This window comes from Tetrao urogallus (assembly GCF_951394365.1).
Source record: "Tetrao urogallus genome assembly, chromosome: 5".
Lineage (NCBI taxonomy): Eukaryota > Metazoa > Chordata > Aves > Galliformes > Phasianidae > Tetrao > Tetrao urogallus.
In genome coordinates this window covers 31,198,375-31,217,934 of record NC_136818.1, presented here as the reverse complement: position 1 = coordinate 31,217,934, position 19,560 = coordinate 31,198,375, and the positions used below count along the sequence as shown (strand labels likewise).

Genomic DNA, 19,560 nt, shown 5'->3' with positions numbered 1-19,560 from the left:
TTTCTGTTATTTTTTAGGCTGAACAAGACAACGGCCATCCTCTTCCTGCCTTTGCCAATTTGCATATTGAAGTCCTTGATGAGAACAATCAGAAACCTTACTTTACAAAATCTACATACGAGGGCTTTATCCTTGAATCCTCCCCAGTGGGAACAACTATCTCAGATAGCCGGAATCTGAACTCTCCATTGCAAATCACAGTGTTGGACAACGATGTTGAGGAGGTATGTCGCTCTATAAGAAACTTCTAGTCTTAAATAGAAACTTAAATATTCTCATGCTAGTGTTTCCTGGATTTTTTTTTTCATGTTTTTATTGAAAGCTTAACAGTTTTTTTTAAAAAACTTCTATTTACTATTACGTGGATTTCTTTTCATTGAGTTCAAATGGGTTTTAAAGTGATCATGAACTGGGAAGCTAACTTTCTTTTTTTTTGCCTAGCTATGCTTAACTGCCTTCTGTTAAAAATGGGTGCATAGCGCAAATTGGAGAAGAAATGCATTTCATGAGAAGGGTAGATCTTCCACAGTGTATGAGGAAATGAGAAAGAGAAACTCAAAATGGAAGGAATTATTAATTCCATGCACAATTCATAAGATGAGGAACAAGAAAAAAGGAGGCTAAGTGCTCATTTTGTTCTTTCCTCAGCTCAGGTTTTGATACTATCATCTTTCATGGTTAAAACTGAACACGTCCAAAAGAGTTGTAAACCAGATAGTAATCATGCAAAGTCTGTATGACCGTCTTTTCTTCTGGTCCAAACGTTGATGCTATCATACCTTTTATTTGTTGGTGTTTCCTTTTGCCCTATTTACCGTTGTCTCTCCAGCAGTCATCCTTACTTTTTTGTTTTGTTTCTGTTCTGTTGTTATCTGTGGATACCTAAGGGAAGCTGAGCTGTAGGCTTACTGTTTCTAGAGATTTTTATAGTTTAGCAGTAGGCAGAACGAGAGAACAGGTGATGTTCCCCTCTGTCCCTTCAGTGCCAAGGAGGGATACTGAGAAGACCAGGGGGACCCATCTGATAAATACATAGTGAAGAGGCTAATGCCACCGGACAAATTTTGGCTTTTTCAACCATTGGGCAGTTGATTCAGCGCATGGCCCAATGGCAGCTGATGGGATCCACCTTGGTCATAGGGGAAAAAGAATTCTGACCCAGGATTTGTCTGGAGTCACTGATAGGGCTTAAACTAGGTTTGAAGGGAGAAGGGAGTGGTGGTGAGCCTGCACATGACAAGACGACAGGCGACAGAGCTAAGTTAGAGGGATAAGGTGCTAATGGAGGCCCTCAACCAGCTGCATGTTATGATGAAGACAAAAAAGAGGCTAAAGCTAAATACTTCAAAGGAACTAAGGAGTTACTTTCCAAGAAGGTGACATGACCAACTACCCAGCTGCAGTGTTTCTACACCAATGCCTGCAACTTGGTAAATAAACTGCTGATTACACCAAGCTGTGTGTTCAGCTGTGTGTTCAGAGAGACCTAGACAGGCTCAAGCAATGGGCCCAGGAGAGCCTCATGTGGTTCAACAAATCCAAGTGCAAGGTCTTGCACCTGGGTCATGGTAACCCCCACTATTAGTACAAGTTAGGGAATGTGAGGATGGAGCACAGCCTTGCCAAAAAGGACCTGGGGGTACCAGTGGATGCAAAGCTGGACATGAGTCAGCAATGTGCCTTTGCAGCCCAGAAAGCCAACCATATCCTGGGCTGCATCCAAAGCAGCACGGCCAGTAGGTCAAAGGAGGTGATCCTGCCCCTTTACTCTGTGCTGGTGAGGCCTCACCTGGAGTGCTGAGTCCAGATGTGGAGTCCTCAGTGCAGGAGAGATGTGAACCTGTTGGAGTACAACCAGAGGAGGGCAACAAAAATGATCCAACAAATGGAATACCTCTCCTATAAGAATAGGCGGAGAGAGCTGGGGCTGTGCAGCCTGGAGAAGGTTGAGAGGTGACCTGAGAGCAGCCTTTCAATACTTAAAGGGGAGCTACAGGAAAGGAAGGACAGACTTTTTAGCATGGTCTGTGGTGGCAGAACAAGGGGAAGTGTTCTTGGGGAGGGAGATTTAGGCTGGATATAAGGAAAAAGTCTATTACAATAATCTTGGTGAAGCACTGGCACAGATTGCCCAGAGATATGGTGAATGCCCCATCCTTGGAGGCATTCAAGGTCAGGCTGAACCAGGCTTTCTGCAACCTAATCTAGCTGCAGATATCCCTGTTCATTGCCAGAGAGTTGGACTGCATGACCTTTTAGGGTTCCTTCCAACTCAAAGGATGCTGTGATTCTTAGGGGCGGTATGAAAGTTAAGGAACAAGTGCGTTGGCAGCCAACAGCAGGCATTGCTAATGACTGCTGCTTCTATATGTGAAATACTCTTCTTCAGCATTGCTTTTGTTAAAATCAGGGGGCTCTGTTGTTGGACCAAAGTAACAAGAGCTTGTAGATTGCTTCAATTAGGAATAAGTAAGGTGCAAGTAAGAGGTGCATGTTTATATTCATAGGACACAATGTGGTTTGTACTCGTGTAATGTGTGAAGCTCAGTTTTCCTGAATGCAACAACAACAAAACATTCATAAGAATTAGTGCCCATGGCTAAGTCCTTTTGGAGCTACTAATAAGGTAACTTCTCTTAGGGCTGTGATTCATATGTGCATTAAAAATTATTGGGATGTTTTTAGCTATCTTTTGCCTAAAATACCAATGTTTTGTCTTATCTATAGCTCCATGAAAATACTGGTAAAACCCTTTGGTTCAGATTTGCCTTGGTGTGGAGACAGTTCTGGTTATTTCCACAAAGGGCTGTTGATTGCAGAAATCTGGAATTCTAGGGCATCATTATAACATGCTTTTGTTAACATACACTGACTTCACAAAAATGTAGAAGATTAATCACTTGAAGAGTGAAAGACTGAAACCGAGTAGGTCTGTCTGTGAGACTGACAGGTTGATATGTTGGATGGACATATTCTAAACTGTTCTGAGGGAACTGGCGGAGGTGATAGCCGAGCCGCTTTCCATCATCTGTCAGCGCTCCTTGTTGACTGGTGAGGTCCCAGAAGATTGGAGGCTTGCCAATGTGACTCCCATTTACAAGAAAGGTCATAAGGAGGATCCGGGGAACTACAGGCCTGTTAGCCTGACCTCGGTGCCAGGGAAGGTTATGGAGCAGATTATCTTGAGGGAGATCATGTGGCATGTGCGGGATGAGCGGGGGATCAGGCCTAGCCAGCATGGGTTCATGAAGAGCAGGTCCTGTTTGACCAACCTGATCTCCTTCTATGATCTAGTGACCCATCTGGTGGATGAGGGAAAGGCTGTTGATGTGGTCTACCTAGACTTCGGCAAAGCCTTTGACACTGTCTCCCACAGCATTCTCCTGCAGAAGCTGGCAGCCCGAGGCTTGGATGGGTACACTCTTGGCTGGGTAAGGAGCTGGCTGAAGGGCCGGGCACAGAGAGTGGTGGCGAATGGAGTCAAATCCAGCTGGCAACCGGTCGTGAGTGGTGTTCCCCAGGGGTCGGTGCTGGGGCCTGTCTTGATTAATGACCTCGATGTGGGCATCGAGTGCACCCTCAGTAAATTCGCAGATGACACCAAATTGGCTGGAAGAGTGAAGTGGAAGCCTGGAGAAGAGGAGGCTCAGGGAAGACCTCATGGCTCTCTATAACTTCCTGAAGGGAGGTTGTAGTGAGCTGGGGGTCGGCCTCTTCTCTCGTGTCATTAGTGATAGGACCAGAGGGAATGGTTTCAAGCTACGGCAGGGGAGATTCAAGCTGGACATCAGGAAGTATTACTTTTCAGAAAGGGTGGTCAGGCACTGGAATGGACTGCCCAGGGAGGTGGTGGAGTCACCGAGCCTGGGGGTGTTCAAGGAAAGGCTGGATGTTGTGTTGAGGGACATGGTTTAGTGGGAGCTATTGGGAATAGGTGAACGGTTGGATTGGATGATCTTTTAGGTCTTTTCCAACCTTGGTGATTCTATGATTCTATGATTCTAAACCCAGAATAGGGATTTTTGCAAGCTGGAGAGCTGGTTGAGAACCACTTCTACCTGGGTTGCCTTGCTGCTGGGTTGAGAGGTGGACAGGTGAATATAGTACATAAATCTGTCTATTACTACGTGGTGTGCTGCTGGTGTTTCCATATCTGCAAGTCCACTGCTGGTCAAGCACCTGAGAGCTATGTGTCCTTATGGCTTTTACATCTGTGGTTGCCTAGGAAAATCCTACTGCGTGTACAGGGTCTGCAGGGGTAAATGAAGTCCTGTGGCATGGCTGGTGAGGAGGGACTGCATCAGTTGTGCTTGAAATAGTTCAGACTCTCTCCTGTTTCCTAGAAGATACTCTTGCACTTTGCAAGGGAATGGACGAAGGACTTTCATCTTCATTAACCTCCAGAGCTTTTTCAGATTAGTAGTTATCGGTGCTCTTTTCAACTTGCACTTTCCCTGGTGGTTGTAAATTTCCAACCACAAGATGTCAAAGGCAGGTTTGATCACGTAAGGTTCTTTGCTGTTGTTGCTATATGCTACGTTATACGTGAGACTGAAAACTCAGCATTTGATAGCTCAAAATCATCTATATTGCAAGTAGGTTTGACCACAGGGCTCTGCATCTCCTGCTTGTTCTGTGCTCACCACACTCTGGTGAAGAACCTTTTCCTAATACCCATAAGTTAAGGACAAACATTCATTTACATGATTCAAAATGCAGTACAGCCAAAAGTATCCCAGCTTGTGATATTTGTATATTATTGAAAAAGGTTAATATTTCAGTTTTGTGTGATGAATAACTACCAGGGCTTTCTGGGCTATGAAATGATGTGGCACCAAATGCTAATGCAGCCTCCTGCTGTGTGATGGACAACTGGGACAATTTGCAAAAGGTATTGCATAATAGATGCTTGCTTCTGCTCTTTTGTGTTGATTCATTGCAAGTCCGTTAATCTATTAAAATATTTCAAATGAAACTTGAAATTCAAATGAAATTTAAAAGGGAGCAAGGTCTCTTGCTGAAGCATTCAAGTGTCTGTGCTTCTCCATAGCAGTGAAATTGTCTGGAAAGATTTCAGAATTGCAGTCTGAACCACAGTTAACCAGTACTGCTTTGTGGTGAATTTCCCTCAAATTTCCTGTATTTGTTTGAAAAGAAAAAAAAAGGAAGAAAAAAAAAAGGAATAAATCAGACTAAAAGAAAGCCTGATTTGATGCAAGTTCTGAAACGTAGTCTTAATATTGAAAGATGAATAATAAACAATAAACTTTTCTAAACTAAGGCAAATCGCCATCATTCCTTAAAGAACAGAAGAAAGAAAAATAAATTGTCTGCAAAGCATTGATCCCAGTGGGCTGGGGTGGTTGGGCAGTCTGATCCGTGCCTCTCAACAGGATCGTAGGAGTAGTCTTCCATCACTACGTAGCGGGCATGCAGTTCCCGAAACCCTACTGCTATCTGCTTCTATCGTGGGCTTCTCTTCTTCTGCCCTGCTACAGTTTCAGGCATTGGAATTGCGCTGCTCTGGTGCCTTGACTCCATTTGGGAGCAGGACTGGGCAGGGAGTATCCTTGTGCCAGGCTGTGTGCTGCTCACCCTGCAGCAGGGACGTCTATTTCTGCTTTGCATTGTTCCCATACTCAAGTCAGGATTGACCAGCACTGTGCAAAAATGGTAATTTTGATTCCAGCCCCGGTCCCCTCCAGAAGTGAAGACAAAATAATGAAAATCTCTGGCCCTGCTGAGATTTGATGCCATGTGCCAGGGCAGGAAGGATGCAAAAGCCTGCCCAGTGACCCTCGTGGTCTGCCCTTCTCCCTGCTGCTAGGATGGCTCTGTACCCACTGGATCACCCATAAGGAAGGATAGCATTCAGAGGCAGGGCTCAGTTCCCAAACATGGCAAGAGGAGCGAAGAGTTGCTCTGTCTCAGCAGCCCATACTGTAAATTGATGCTCTTAGAAAATAGGGATTTCTGATGAGAAGTTGACATAAGTCATCTACGTGCTGGTACAAGTTATTTTCCAGTAGTGGCACGGACCAAAGATAGTGTATTTGGTCTTCTAATTGACAAATCAGCCAAGATTATATTTCTTACTAAAGTAATTCCCTGCCCTCAGATCAGTGTATGAAGAAAGTGGTCATCTTAACTGTGTATCTTAGGCAAATACAACTCAGCTTCTAAATGTAAATCTCCTAGGAATTATAATGTGGTCCTGCTATAAACCTTCCAAAAATTAATTCATAGATGTGATGTTTCAAATGGGCCTTTAACTAGAACAGCACTGTCAAGTGCTGATATAATTAAAGTAGTCTGTTTAAATGGCATAAATTAAATTAAGCTACATGAGTACCTTAAGACCAAAGTAAACTGAAGGTGAGATAGGAATTATAAACTGAATGGTCTGACTGATGTTTACAAAAGGCTTCTCAAGACACTTGCTTCCTCACTCTTTTGCATCCTCAGGAGAATACTAATTTCTGATACTTCCTTTTAAAAGGTTGAGGAAAAACACTGTACAGAAACTGCCTTGTGTGCTGAATCTTGTAGAATCTCATAGAAGTGCACAAAAAAATAAAGCCACGTTAAAAGACAGGATTTAATTTCAAAGTCAAAATAAACTAATCAGCATTCACATTTATTACTGCTGCTTGACTGCCAGGCTGTTCACTGATACCACACACAGTGTCGTGATGAATAAACTCGAGGAGCAAGGTAATTTGTGCATTGCTCATTAGAACTCAAAAGTGGCGTGTTTATAAAGTGTACCAGCTTATGTTCAGAGGCATTAACATGTGCCAGCATGCATTCATAAAGCATCTGTGTAGTAACCCAGATGCTTCTGCAGATCCCGAGGCAGGGGAGTTCCTCCGTTCCTCACCAGATCATGTTCTTGCCTTATTCTTCATGTCCGTGAAGTTGAAGTCAGATTAGGTTGGTAGTTGCTCAGCATTCATGCTTTTAGAGAACACGTAAAGGAAAACGTAAAGGAAAGATTATTTTGCATGAAGGTGCCTCCATCCCAAACCAAAAGGGCAAAACAAAGAATAAGTGAGTGCACTTAGTAAATATGGATTTCTGATGAGTGAATGGACAAATTTGAAATATAACTTAAAAGGTTATGGATTTTCATGAACACATGCAGATAAGGAGGAACAGTGGATTCCTACCATAAGCCAGAAATACTGAGACATCTTAAATACCAAAGCATTTTGATCTGATTTTTGCCTGATTGCTTGTATCTTACTTACATTGTTGTTGTTTGAACTTGTTTTGCAGCCAGTATTTTCCCTAGAGGAGCGTTTTCAAACTACTGCTGTCCCTGTATGGCACTTCTGTGACATTCTAACAGTCACATTACAAAATATTAATTCAGAAAATAGTCTTCCTGAATGTAACGGCCCCTTAATATCACCATTAACACTACCAAAAGAGAAAGGAATATTGCTTTTCTTTCTTTAGAATTTATAAAGACAGGTTTTCTTTCCTTTTTGAATCCTGAAAGAATTTGGAAATAAAGCATTGCTCAGCATCAGCTTTGGTTCTCTTGTTAGTCTTCTGGCATAATATCCTCCTAAGTGGAGATGGCATAAATGGTGGACCTTTCTTTGCTGTTGCTGGTTTTAAGTTGTACAGTTAAGTATCATTTAATGACTTCACTTTGAAGAAATAAAAGTAGTTAAATAGGAAAAACAAAAAAATTCATAATGTACCCTGACAAAATTTTTTCAGGTTGGCTTTTATCTCTGCTGCTTACTCAGGATTTTTACTTATTGTTCTACTCCATGGGTTCTGTTTGCCTGAACAGTTGTACAGCTGAAGTCGTCAGCCTCAAGTTGCACCAGGGGAAATTCAGGTTGAATGTTAGGAAAAATTTCTTCTACGAAAGTAAGAAACCGGATGAGGTTCAACAAAAGCAAGTGTAGAGTCTTGCACCTGGGGAGGAATAATTCCATGCACCAGTACAGGCTGGGGGATGAGCTGCTGGAGAGGAGCTCTGCAGAGAGGGACCTGGGTGTCTTGGTGGACAACAGGTTGGCCATAAGCCAGCAGTGTGCCCTCGTGGACGAAAAGGCCAATGGCATTCTGGGATGCCAGCAGGTCGAGGGAGGTGATCCTTCCCCTCTACTCTGCCCTGGTAAGGCCTCAGCTGGAGTATTACATCCAGTTCTGGGCTCCCCAGTACAAAAAAGACAGGGATCTCTTGGGAAGAGTCCAGCAGAGGGCCACAAAGATGGTGAAGGGCCTGGAGCATCTCCCCTATGAAGAAAGGCTAAGAGAACTGGGTCTGTTCAGCCTTGAGAAAAGAAGACTGAGAGGGGACCTGATCCAGGTCTATAAATATCTGAGGTGTGGGGGCCATAGTGGTGAGGCCAGTCTCTTTTCAGTGGTGAGTGGAGACAGGACAAGGGGAAACAGCTGGAAACTGCAGCATAGGAAGTTCTGCACAAATGTGCACAAGAACTTCTTTACAGTGAGGTGACGGAGCACTGGAACAGGCTGCCCAGGGAGGTGGTGGAGTCTCCTTGTCTGGAGATGTTCAAGACTTGCCTAGATGCCTACCTGTGCGACCTGGTGTAGGGAACCTGCTTTGGCAGGGGGGTTGGACTCGATGATCTCTGGAGGTCCCTTCCAACCCCTACAATTCTGTGATGGTGCCGGAATGGGCTGCCCAGGGAGGTGGTGGAGTTCCTGTCCCTGGAGGTGTTCCAGAAACGTTTAGATGTGGTGCTGAGAGACATAGGTTAGTGGGGAACACTGATGATAGATGACCGGTTGGGCTGGATGAGCTTGGAGGTCTTTTCCCACTTCAGTAATTCTATGATCATGAAAACTTATGAGGAGATTGCGCTTTAGTCTCATAATATCTAATAGTAAAGTTGAAGGTGTAGGAGAAGCACTGTGTCTACCTTTTCTGCTCAATCCAAGCTACCGTGAACCTGGAGAACCAGGCTCATCAGGCCCTGCAGAACTCCTTGCCTATTTTCCTCCAAGATTGGCGTTTTTGTGTTTCTTCATAGCAGTGAAGGGATTAGGCAGTGGTTAGTCTTGGCACAGCCAGTATTTAGCAACCAAAGCAAACTCCTTTTTTCCTTTCTGATGCACAAATCCCTCCTGGATTTTGGACTGTCTTTCCATATATCTGAAAAGTGAACATAATGAAGTGAAGCAGGAAAAATGCCCAAATCATGAAATACTCAATGGAGCTGGGGCTTGTTCTGGCTCCCTGGAGAAATTAACAGCCAAATATATTCTTTCAGCTGAGTCCTTTGGAATGTTGAAACATGTTGTCTGTTCATTCATTCTGGATAATATCATGCAATTTTGCTTTGATCTTAGTAAAGTGTAGAAAACTGCTTCTTCTAGAAGGAGCCGTAAGCTCCAATGAATGGAAAAGAAAATGAGAAAGGTAACATAAACATCAGCACAAGTTTTCAAACTTTAGTTTGTTTCTGTGAAAAATTCAAGCAGAATGAACTTAAACCCAGGCTTTGTTTGTCAGTAGTGCATGGGAGCACTTTTTGCATCTCGTATTTTTGTCTATAACCATTTTTTTCCCCCCAAAATGTACTGCTTTTATACAATGTTCATCACTGGTAGGTTTATGTTTCTTTACTTGCATTCATTTTGCATAGGTGTTTTTGCTTTGTAGCTTGTATCAGGTGCCATTCCCATAAGTAATGGTATTATGTTTGCAAAATGATTTTTGGTTGGAATTGTGTGATTTAGGTGTTTATGTATATGTTTTCCCCTGTCCTTCATTATTCTCTGCCCCATCAGTGTTTCTGTGAGACTGAGAATATCACTCCTGTCCTGAAATTTGCAAAGAGCCCTTTAAACACACCAGATCAAGTTAATCTGGGATGTAGACCTGTGCAATTCAGAAGAGTTGTGCCATGCTTACGTTATAATTGTCTTATGCTCTTTATATAATTATATATATTTTATATACATCTTCACTATCACAGAAAGTATTTCTTTTCTTTCTCCTTTAAGAAGCGTCTACTGTATTATCAATGAATATTAAGATGTTATAATTATGAAATAAACAAGAGAGTTTGACAAAGCAGACTATGATAACAAAAAGAGGATAAATAGAAGGCTCACCACTATCCTGGGCTCACTCACAAAACTCCAGCAGAGCCAATCTCCAGAAGAGATCCTTCCCTACTGGTAGCCAGCTCTTAAATAGGTCTAGGAGAGATGGAGACAGGCTCCACCCCTTCCAGCAGCACAGGTGAATTGCCTTCAGCTGTGCTCCTCTGGCTGACTTGTTGCTCACCTCAGGTGATCAATCAGAGGTTCAGGCCGTGACTCAGCAGTTCCCATACAGTCTACTAAGAGGTCTAAAGCACGTAAACCATCTTCGGTTTGTACTGTGTGCTTGAAATAGTCCTTGCAGGTCGCGTGTTTACTCTGTCACGTGGGTTCTGATAGTTTTCTGCTTAAAATCATACGCTAAACAATTTATTAGATACAAACCAGTTTACATCAATCAGGAGTTTGGTTAGGTATCAGTGGTCAATCCAAGGCCACCTGAAGTAATAGTTTAAGAAACTAAAGCATGAGAAATTTTGTAGGTAGCATGGATGAGTTGTTTCCCATAATTGTGCTCATTCATAGTATCTGCCAGGTGATGTGTGCACAGTCATGCAGACTTTCTTTCAGCATGAAGCGTGTTAAAAATGTAAAGGCAAACCACTGCAAATATTAAGAAAATAAATTGCTTTGTATGCCCAACATGCATAGAAATAGTAAAAACAGGTACTTATTGCATTAAATTTGATTTAATGTAGACACTGGGATAAAAAATTTTAAGACAAAAATAGCTAAGGAATAGGATAGATGACTTTTGGAGTGTATAGAATTATCTATTATCCATTGTTTTTTCTCAATAACAAATTAGGGAAAAAAATACTGTGTATTAGTGTTCAAAATGATATGACAAGCAAGAACTGGAACAACCAGCCAGAGCATTTGGAAATTAAGCTTTTGACTGACTTTATCCTGTCTACAAAGTGAACAATTATTGGCAGTTACCTTCCATAATTTTGCATGGAAAAAAAAGAGATTACCATTTGTATTGCTAGGTGTAAAATGCATTTTAATTTTACTGAAAGTTGGCTTAGTTACAGCAAAGCTTTGGGCAGTAGAAAACCATTGATTTGGAACACTTTGATATTTCTTTCAAGTAGCATTCAGTAACTGAGATGGTTTTACGTTTGAATACTAAAATCTTAGCCTTCCAAAAATAGATGCTTCAGAGTATTTTGGATTGCTAAAAATAAATTTCTTTCTCCTTCCATTGTCCCAGTCTGTCCTCTTAGTTGTCTATTACGACTTTTAGTGCATGTTAGAGTGTCTTTGCCTGCTGGGTTGTAGGAACTGGTGAACTTTCCTGTAGTCTGTTTTCTTTTTTCATTCGTGTAAAATGACAATAATAACAAGGCAGGTGTTAACCTTCTAGAAGCTTTTCAGATTCAGAGAATCAGATGAGAATGAGAAATCATTCAGTGAAGAATATAATGCTACTTCTTTGGATAATGTGTTGAATGTAGCTAACCGTTGCATCTTACTCTATACGGGGCACATTCTGTAGCATTGCAGTGAAAAGCAGCTGCTAAAACTACTTATCAAGTTATGCTTTGTGCAGCCACTGGATTTTCTGTTAAGTTTTGTTCTTCGTAATAGCCTCATCTCCACGTCATATGGGACGATTTGATACAATTGTTACGTAACTCGTCCCATAGCCTTTTGTGTTTTCCAAATAGCATTTTCTTTCTTCCCATATAATCTCACATCACCTCATATAACAGAAATAAACTGAAGAGTAACTGAGAGTAAAGTATTGAGTTAGGATTACATTAACATACAAGGGCATAGATATGTTTATTGGAATACAGAAGGCAATAAGAGATAATTTTTTTTTTTTTTTTTCAAATTTAATTGTAATGTGAAATAACCTTTGCAGTCTAATCATGTTAATAGCACAAAATTATCTCTAAAGAGATGGAGGATGATAACATAAATACTTAGTCCTGGTCACAATTTGCACTTCTGTCATTTCAATAACAGAAAATCACAGAATGTGTGGTGTGGTGCTGGAACAGCTGCCCAGAGAGGCTGTGGATGCCCTGTCCATCTCTGGAGGTGTTCAAGGCCAGGTTGGATGGGGCCCTGGACAGCCTGGGCTGGTATTAAATGTGAAGGTTGGTGTTCCTGCATGTGGTGGGGGGTTGGAGATTCATGATCCTTGAGGTCCCTTCCAACCCTGGCCATTCTGTGATTCTGTGAATGGCTTGGGTTCGACGGGACCTTAATGCCCATCCATTTGCAACCCCCCTATTATGGGCTGGCTACCTCCCACTGGATCAGGCTGCCCAGGGCCCTTCTTTTGGATGCCTTCAGAGATGAGTTATCCACAGCTTCTCTAGACAGCAGTGCCTGGGCCTCACCACCCTCTGAGTGAAAATTTTCTCCCAAATAGCTAACTTAAATCTCCCCCTTTAGTTTAAAAAACCATGCCCCCTTGCACTGTCACTATCTGTCTATATGTAAAGTCATTCCTCTTGTTTATAAGCTCTTTTAAATACTGGAAGGTGTACACTGAAGTCTCCTTAGGGCCTTTTCTCCAAGTTGAAGCCCAGCTCCAACAGCTTTTCTTCAAAAGATAAATGAAGTGTGGTAGTTTGTAGGGCTTTTCAAAACACCAGGAAATACGGTGCTAAAAACCCCTTTGTTTGTTCTGTGCTTGCATCCAGTGACTGAGGGGTAAGGACTCAGGATAGCAAGTCCATTTTGCAGCTTCTTAGCCAGGTGGCAAGCTCAGGACAGAACTGGCTTGAGGTTCTGGACTTTAATTATCTGCTCTGTTCTCTTTGAATAATAATTTCTGGTTCTGTCTATGGCAGGAATTTTCTTCCTCTTTTGTCTTAGCTGAGATCCCATTTGCACCAAAAGGTATTTCTGCCTGCTCAGGGTATCTAACGATAGGTTTGTTGTCTGTGGTCTCTCATGCTGCAGCAGCATTACATTACCTCTCTTGGTGCTTGCCCGGTTGTGGGGGCAATGTATAATCTCTCAGTGCATAATATGTCCCCCCAGCAGGCTGCCTAGAGAAGCCTTGACTAACAAAGTACAATGCCTTTGGTTTTATTTTGTTGTTGTTACCATAAATGTTACTTCCAAACTGAAAATCGTACCATAATTGTTTTAGTATGGTTTTGATCTGATCAACTGAGAAATTAGTGATCTTGCATCAGTATGTTTTGATTTCTGTCCAAGACAAAGAAAATCCCTAAATAGCATTTATCTCGTGGTATGTTTCAACACGTATCATTATCCTTTTTCACTGCACCAGCCCACCTGTGTTACTGCTTCATTAATCCACATAGGTTTTGTTTTGTTTCCAGTATGATTGAAAACAGATACTTGGATCTGGTTTCTCACTACTGTTAAGTTAGTTATATTAGGCTTGAAAATCTATTTAAAGGAAAAAGTCATCTCAAACAAGAAGATAGTTATTTGCTCATAGTTGGGTTTACTTACCTTATACATTAAAGATTTTTAACACCTCTTTCATCAAGCAGATAAGATTTTTCAGATCAGTGTGTAACATTTTGTTAAGGGCTTTTTTTTCTTGTCTTTTTTAAATATTCTCTTTTTTTTTTTTTTTTTTTTTTTTTTTACAGTTTCATAGATTCATCAATCATCGTATTCTGCTTTCTGGGACTTAGCACATGCATTGAATAACTGGAAACTTAATGGTGTATAAGAATTAATAATAGAATGTGGTGGTTTTGTTTCTTTTTAAAGACCAAGGACCCGCAGCTCCATCTCTTCCTGAATGATTACAATACCTTTTTCACTGTGACCCAGAGTGGCATCACCCGCTACCTCACCCTGCTGCAGCCTGTTGACAGAGAAGCCCAGCACCTCTACACCTTCTCGGTAAGCTCAGTCCTTCTGAAGGCATACCAGGCATCAGTCAGAGCATGGGTTGAAAAATAATTAGTTGTAACACCACTGCAGGTTATTAAATTGACAGAGGTGAAGAAGAAGTGGCAAAGTGGTGGCACTACCCAACGGTGTTCTCTTCCAAAAAGCATGTTTTCAGCTTGATAGCAAGATTTAAGATCCCCCTGTATTGGCATCATATCAACGGTTCCAGGCCTGTTTTCTGCTCTTTGCCACCCACCATGATACAGTCCAACCTTCCTCTTTTATGCTTGGCCTTGAGGCCAACTTTGCCTTCTCTTAGCCCTTGGGCTAGGAACATGATGTCTCTACTTTCTACTTCTGTATTTGTAGAGGCAGTTAGCAGTCAGTCAGGAAACCCTGGAACAGTTCTAAGCCAGTTTGCAAAAGGATATATAGGCAAAACACATTTGAAAAGAGAATTCAGATTTTTGTCTGTGGCATAGGACGACCTTCTAGCTCTTCACATCCCACATTAAAATGCTGTCTTTGAAATTCAACATAGGTGGACGACAGATCCTACATATTACAGTGCCTGAGACACGTACTGTTGAACAGGTCGGTGTTCTGTGGCCAGGTCCTGCTCCTTCAAGGTGTCCAGCATAGCTGGGGACTTGCTGCACGTCCTGCCAGCTCAGATCCCAGCCCTGGAACACAGCCACTCCCTCTCATTTCTTCTGCTTTTCTGACACAGTACTTTTTGAAGGTGCTTTTGTCCTGTTTCTTACACACTGCTGACTCAAGCTCAATCTAAGCTTCTTGTAATTTGCTGCGTGTTAGAAAACAAATGTAAAGCTAAATACTGCTTTTTACTTGTTATACTGTGCTTTCTCATAGTTGCAGTTGTCTTAAGAATACACTGTTAAATTATGTTTCTTGCCTGCCCTTTTTTCCTCCTGAAGATGATAGCTTCTGATGGTGTGCAGGAGAGTACCCCAGTGACGGTCAATATTGTGGTGATTGATGCAAATGATAATTCCCCAACCTTCTCCAATATATCATACAACGTCAAGATTTACACAGATATGGTGCCTGGGGAAGGCGTTATAAAGGTAATGTTTATGGTTTTTATTTGTTTTGTTAACTCTTTGCTACCGGCGGGCAGCCCTGTCGATATACACTGAACATGCACTGGAAACAGCTAGAAATTAAGTTTGTGCGTTTCTATCTGCCTCATTAATTACTTACCTGTTAAGAGTTTCCTCAAATGAAGTCATCTCAGACATAATGATACATTTCAGCTGATTCACCCAAAGTTTTATGAAATGCTTCCATCTGTAAAAAAAAAAAAACCTTATAAGAGGAAAAAAACATTCTCCTGTACTTCCTTAGCTCTTAGCCCTTAGCATCAGACCTGATCTCTCACAGGGATAGGCGTTTTCTCAAACTTCCTAACTTTAAGGAAATTTTAAATTGCCGGAGGGCTACTGAAATAAAACATGTTAGGAAAGCAGGCAAACCAAACCATTTGTAGGAAATATCCAGAAGTGTCTTATCATGTCATAAAACAGTTTCTAGACAATCTTAAATTGCCTGTAGAGCAATTGAGTGGTACAAAGTGTACTGAATGCCAGCCTTCATAAGCAGAAGAGCCAGGGTAGCCATTGTAATGGATGTTTTTGGCACTATGTTTGAATCTAGAAAGGAGGTGAAACAAGGTTGCATGGAAATTTATGGAAATAATGGTGACTGGTGATGATTCTAAGTTCTGAGCCATCTTCCTGAGTGATTTCCAGCCCTAATGGATGAGAAAACAAGATTCTGTGATTGTGTGATGATGTTAGTAGTGGTTGGCATTCAAGGAAAGTAGGAGTATTCAAAAAGAATTAATCATCGGATTGAGGTAATACCATTTTCATAAATATAATACATTTGAAGTCAGCCGTGGTTTAACTGGATTAGGAGAGAATTCACTGTTTTGGCGCATGACATACTTGAAATTCATGGGCTTGGCTGTATTTGTTATCTTTGAATCTTTGGTAATGTTATTTTTATATTTTCATCAGTCTGGGCTACAAGCGTGTAAAGAATCATTGAGAGCCCTGAGGACATTTTCAGCAACATTTGGGGGGAAATAAGTTTTAAAAAGAAGTTGCTTCAAGTTCTAAGAAAATTGGTGGCTGTATGGGTTAAAAGAGATCACATAGTGCTCTCCTGAGTGAGCAAAAGGCAGGCAGAGCTCAGAGCTGTGTGTAGGATTGACATCAGGAGCTGCCTTTGCAACATCTCATAAATTCCTAGCTCAATCTATAATTGAGAATATTTAAGGTGCGGAAATAAAGGTCTGATTTTTTTTAGATTGATGGTTTTTCCTAAAGAGTAAGCATACTAGTCCAGAAAGAAACCATTAGAGTTGTCAGGGCCTTTGTTGTACAGGGTATCAGGCAAAGTAGTGTGCTATGGATTTAAGGTATTTCATGTCTAAACCATGTTTCCTCTTGGTCGGAGCTGCACGTACCAGGAAACACGAGGCAAAACTTGGTGCTAAACGAGATTTCAGCCCATGTGAAAAGGGAATGGCTGCAGTACCTGAGGCTGGCGATAAGGATGCTCTGAGCTGACCGACCTTTCTTTGAAACTTAGTATGAAGTAGAACAGCTAAAGTACTTACACTTTTAAAAGGAATATGCTCTTTGAAGGGCTTAGACAGACTCTCTGCTATATCAGCCTTGGAAATGTGCAAAAAGAGCAGGAAAACTGCAAGTATAAGTTCCTCAGTAAATGATTCATTTGGGGAGGGAGCGAGAAGAGTGTTCTGTAAGTCCAATTGTGTTATCCAGGGTTGCCTGTGGGTTTCCTTAGGCCAGGAAGATGGATGTGTGCTGCCCTGTCATTGTTTGTTTCTGTTTCACAAATACCTTCTGTAATGGAAAACAGGCTTCTTATTCTGAAGCGCTGTACACTGATTTTAATGATATACTTGGTTTGTTCTCTGTACGTGGAGCAAACATCTCATAACCCTAACTCATTTTCAGTTTAAGAATCATCTGAGTTTTGCAGCTATTAGGTGATGATCAGCTATGATAGTTCCCAAAGGAAAATTACCCAGGTCAGATGTGATTAGTCTTTAAAAACCACTTTCTCTAATCTCAGAAAGTAGGTTAGAAAAAGAACAGTGACCTTGGTGAATCTCTATAATCTCATAATCATTTACAGATAAGCACTGCCCTGCACTTAACTCCACAGTCAGACTGTATTTTCAGGATGATCAAGACAGTATTTCCTTTATTAAGCGTGTCATCTTTCAAACAAAAAAAAAGTTAATTTCTACTATAGTAGTGCAATTGCTCTCATGTTGGTTGCCTCTTCAATGTTATTATGGTGGGCTTACAAAAGAATTAAGATTTATTTGCTGAGTGGAGTACTATGAATAAGTTCAAAGAACCCCAGTCTGGTACTTGCTTGTTATCCCATTTTGTAGGAAACAATTTTGATTTTACTCCTGGGTTTGGGGAAAATTATTAAATTCTGTATTTGCTATGTAGTACACACTTAAAAATAATGCTGTTCCTTTGGCTCTGCTTGAAAATGACCACAAATAGCAAGGGAAAAATTTCATTATGAGTGAAATTGTTGGTGTTTTTTTACGTGCTTTTTTTTCAAGGAGTTTCCCTTCTTTCCCTGTTGCCTTTAGTAGGAGAGAGCCAAAGAGAGAAAATGAAGTTACATCTTACTGAGTTGCATTGGTTTTCCTTGCAAGCATGGTGGCAGGTTGGGTGATTTGCCTTTGGCACTCTGGTTGCAAGGCTGAGGTGCAGCCTGTGGAAAGGTGGAGCATTTCACAGGAGAGTGTGAAATATGTGCTGTCTGACATCTCGTGCAGTGACTAGAGCCGTACCATCAGGGAATTAGCAATAGGGTTGGTTTGGGAAGTTTGCATTTCGTTTCTCTACTCTGAATGCTTGCAGCAGCTGTCCAAGACTTTGGTTGAGGTGAATAGGTTCTCTGTTAAGTTGAAAAGTCTGTGTGTTCTGTCTGTTTCAGGTACTTCATTGTGCTTCCTATTACACCGTAGCTGTTTGAGAAATCTGTCATTTAAAACAGTTAAATGTGTGGTAAATAACTATTATCACTTGCAAGACTGATTAATATTAAACCTATTCAAGTACTTAATTCTAGCATTTTTATATTGTTACAGTTTTTCTATCCTGTTTTCCATGATTCTGTCAGTGCTTTGTGTTCCTAGAGATTCAGATGCTTAAGCCAGCTACATGTTGATGAGTATGCAGCCACAAAGCAATAATATTTCATATAAGTCATTTTAGTTCACTCTGTTAGACAATTTCCTTTCTCTATACAGTATGCAGGGTATGCTATGTATGCTATGCAGGGTACAGCAAATATTAAGCAAGAAAAAAAGGATAGTGCTGAGAAGGGACAGAAGACAGCAAAGACATAATCCACCAAGATCTTCATGCAGGTTTGCCTGAGGGTTAAAAGGCTTCCTTAGCCTTTGAGAACTACAGTGGATTATTATTTTTTTATATCTTCTGTTTACAGGAAAAACTCCTGAACTGCCGTTGAAAAGAATACGCTGCTTTTCCCAGGCTTAAAATTTACGAAACAAAAAAGCCCCAGAAGTTATTTTCCTTTATATCTGTGTCTTAATTTCTACCTGGTTTCTTGTTGCAGAGGTACATTCTATAGGTACATTTTATAGGTCTTGCAGAGGTACTCCCATAGGGACAATTAAATAACTGTGGCCGAAAACAGATAGTACAATATGCAATGAATTAGTGCAGTGCCTGACCACCTTGTGAGCGTTGAAATAATTCTTATACTGTCCATGCAAGTTAAGTTAGAGGAGGTGCCCCAGATGGTGGTTAAACGGGGTGTTTAACTTCCCACAGCTCAGCATAAATGGCCATTGTGGTGAAGGTCAGAAGCGAAAGATGAAAGATGGAAAAGCTACAGGCAGTAAATCTATCAATCATCTGTCTTTTGCTCACAGTAGAATTAGTCTTGAACAGTAGCAGTAGTTCCAGTTGTACATGGGGACAAATTTTATTTAAGGCCATTAAATAAATACCTTCTCTGGGACTGTTCTGCTCTCGTGCCTCAAGTGTGGATTCTCAGTGCTGGATCACTTTGTCTCTTAAACAGTGTCCTTTCATTCCCAGCACGTACTCAAATGTGACCTGAGCCATCCTCATATACAGACGCATACTGAAGTATTTATTAGAGATGTGTTTGAGTTTTTGCAGCATGGCTCATGCCTGTAGCTTCCAGCCTGTAACAAATGCACCTTGCTGTTAACCCCCAGAACAATTTAGAGAAAATCTTCATGCAAGTTGACTCTGAGTCACACTTGACGTTTTATTTACATGGTTATTTGCAACCCTTTGCCTTCCATCCATTAGCATGTTAATTTTTATCTACACAGTAAATGTTATTAACAGGGGGAATATCTGGATTACAATTGCATTTCTCAGTCAGTGCACTTGAAGTATAAACATAGAACCATAGAATATTCTAAGCTGGAAGAGACCAAGCCCAGCACTTTTCCCTGGTGCATCGGTCCGGATTACACGTATACCCTTCCTTGATGACTTTTCACAAGATAGTTGTGTATGGAATGTGACT

At 41.2% G+C, this 19,560-nt stretch overlaps 1 protein-coding gene across 4 annotated transcripts in view; it reads left to right on the top strand.

The window, feature by feature from the left end:
• The window catches only part of PCDH15 (protocadherin related 15), a gene marked incomplete at both ends in the record, with an annotated part of 312,883 nt that overhangs the window by 139,569 nt on the left and 153,754 nt on the right, over nt 1-19,560 (top strand). For all 4 annotated transcript variants that reach the window (XM_079536322.1, XM_079536319.1, XM_079536321.1 and 1 more), the window contains 3 exons: nt 18-224; nt 13,816-13,950; nt 14,880-15,029. In XM_079536322.1, the coding sequence (XP_079392448.1) occupies nt 18-224; nt 13,816-13,950; nt 14,880-15,029 (492 nt within the window). The remainder of the gene's footprint in view (nt 1-17; nt 225-13,815; nt 13,951-14,879; nt 15,030-19,560) is intronic.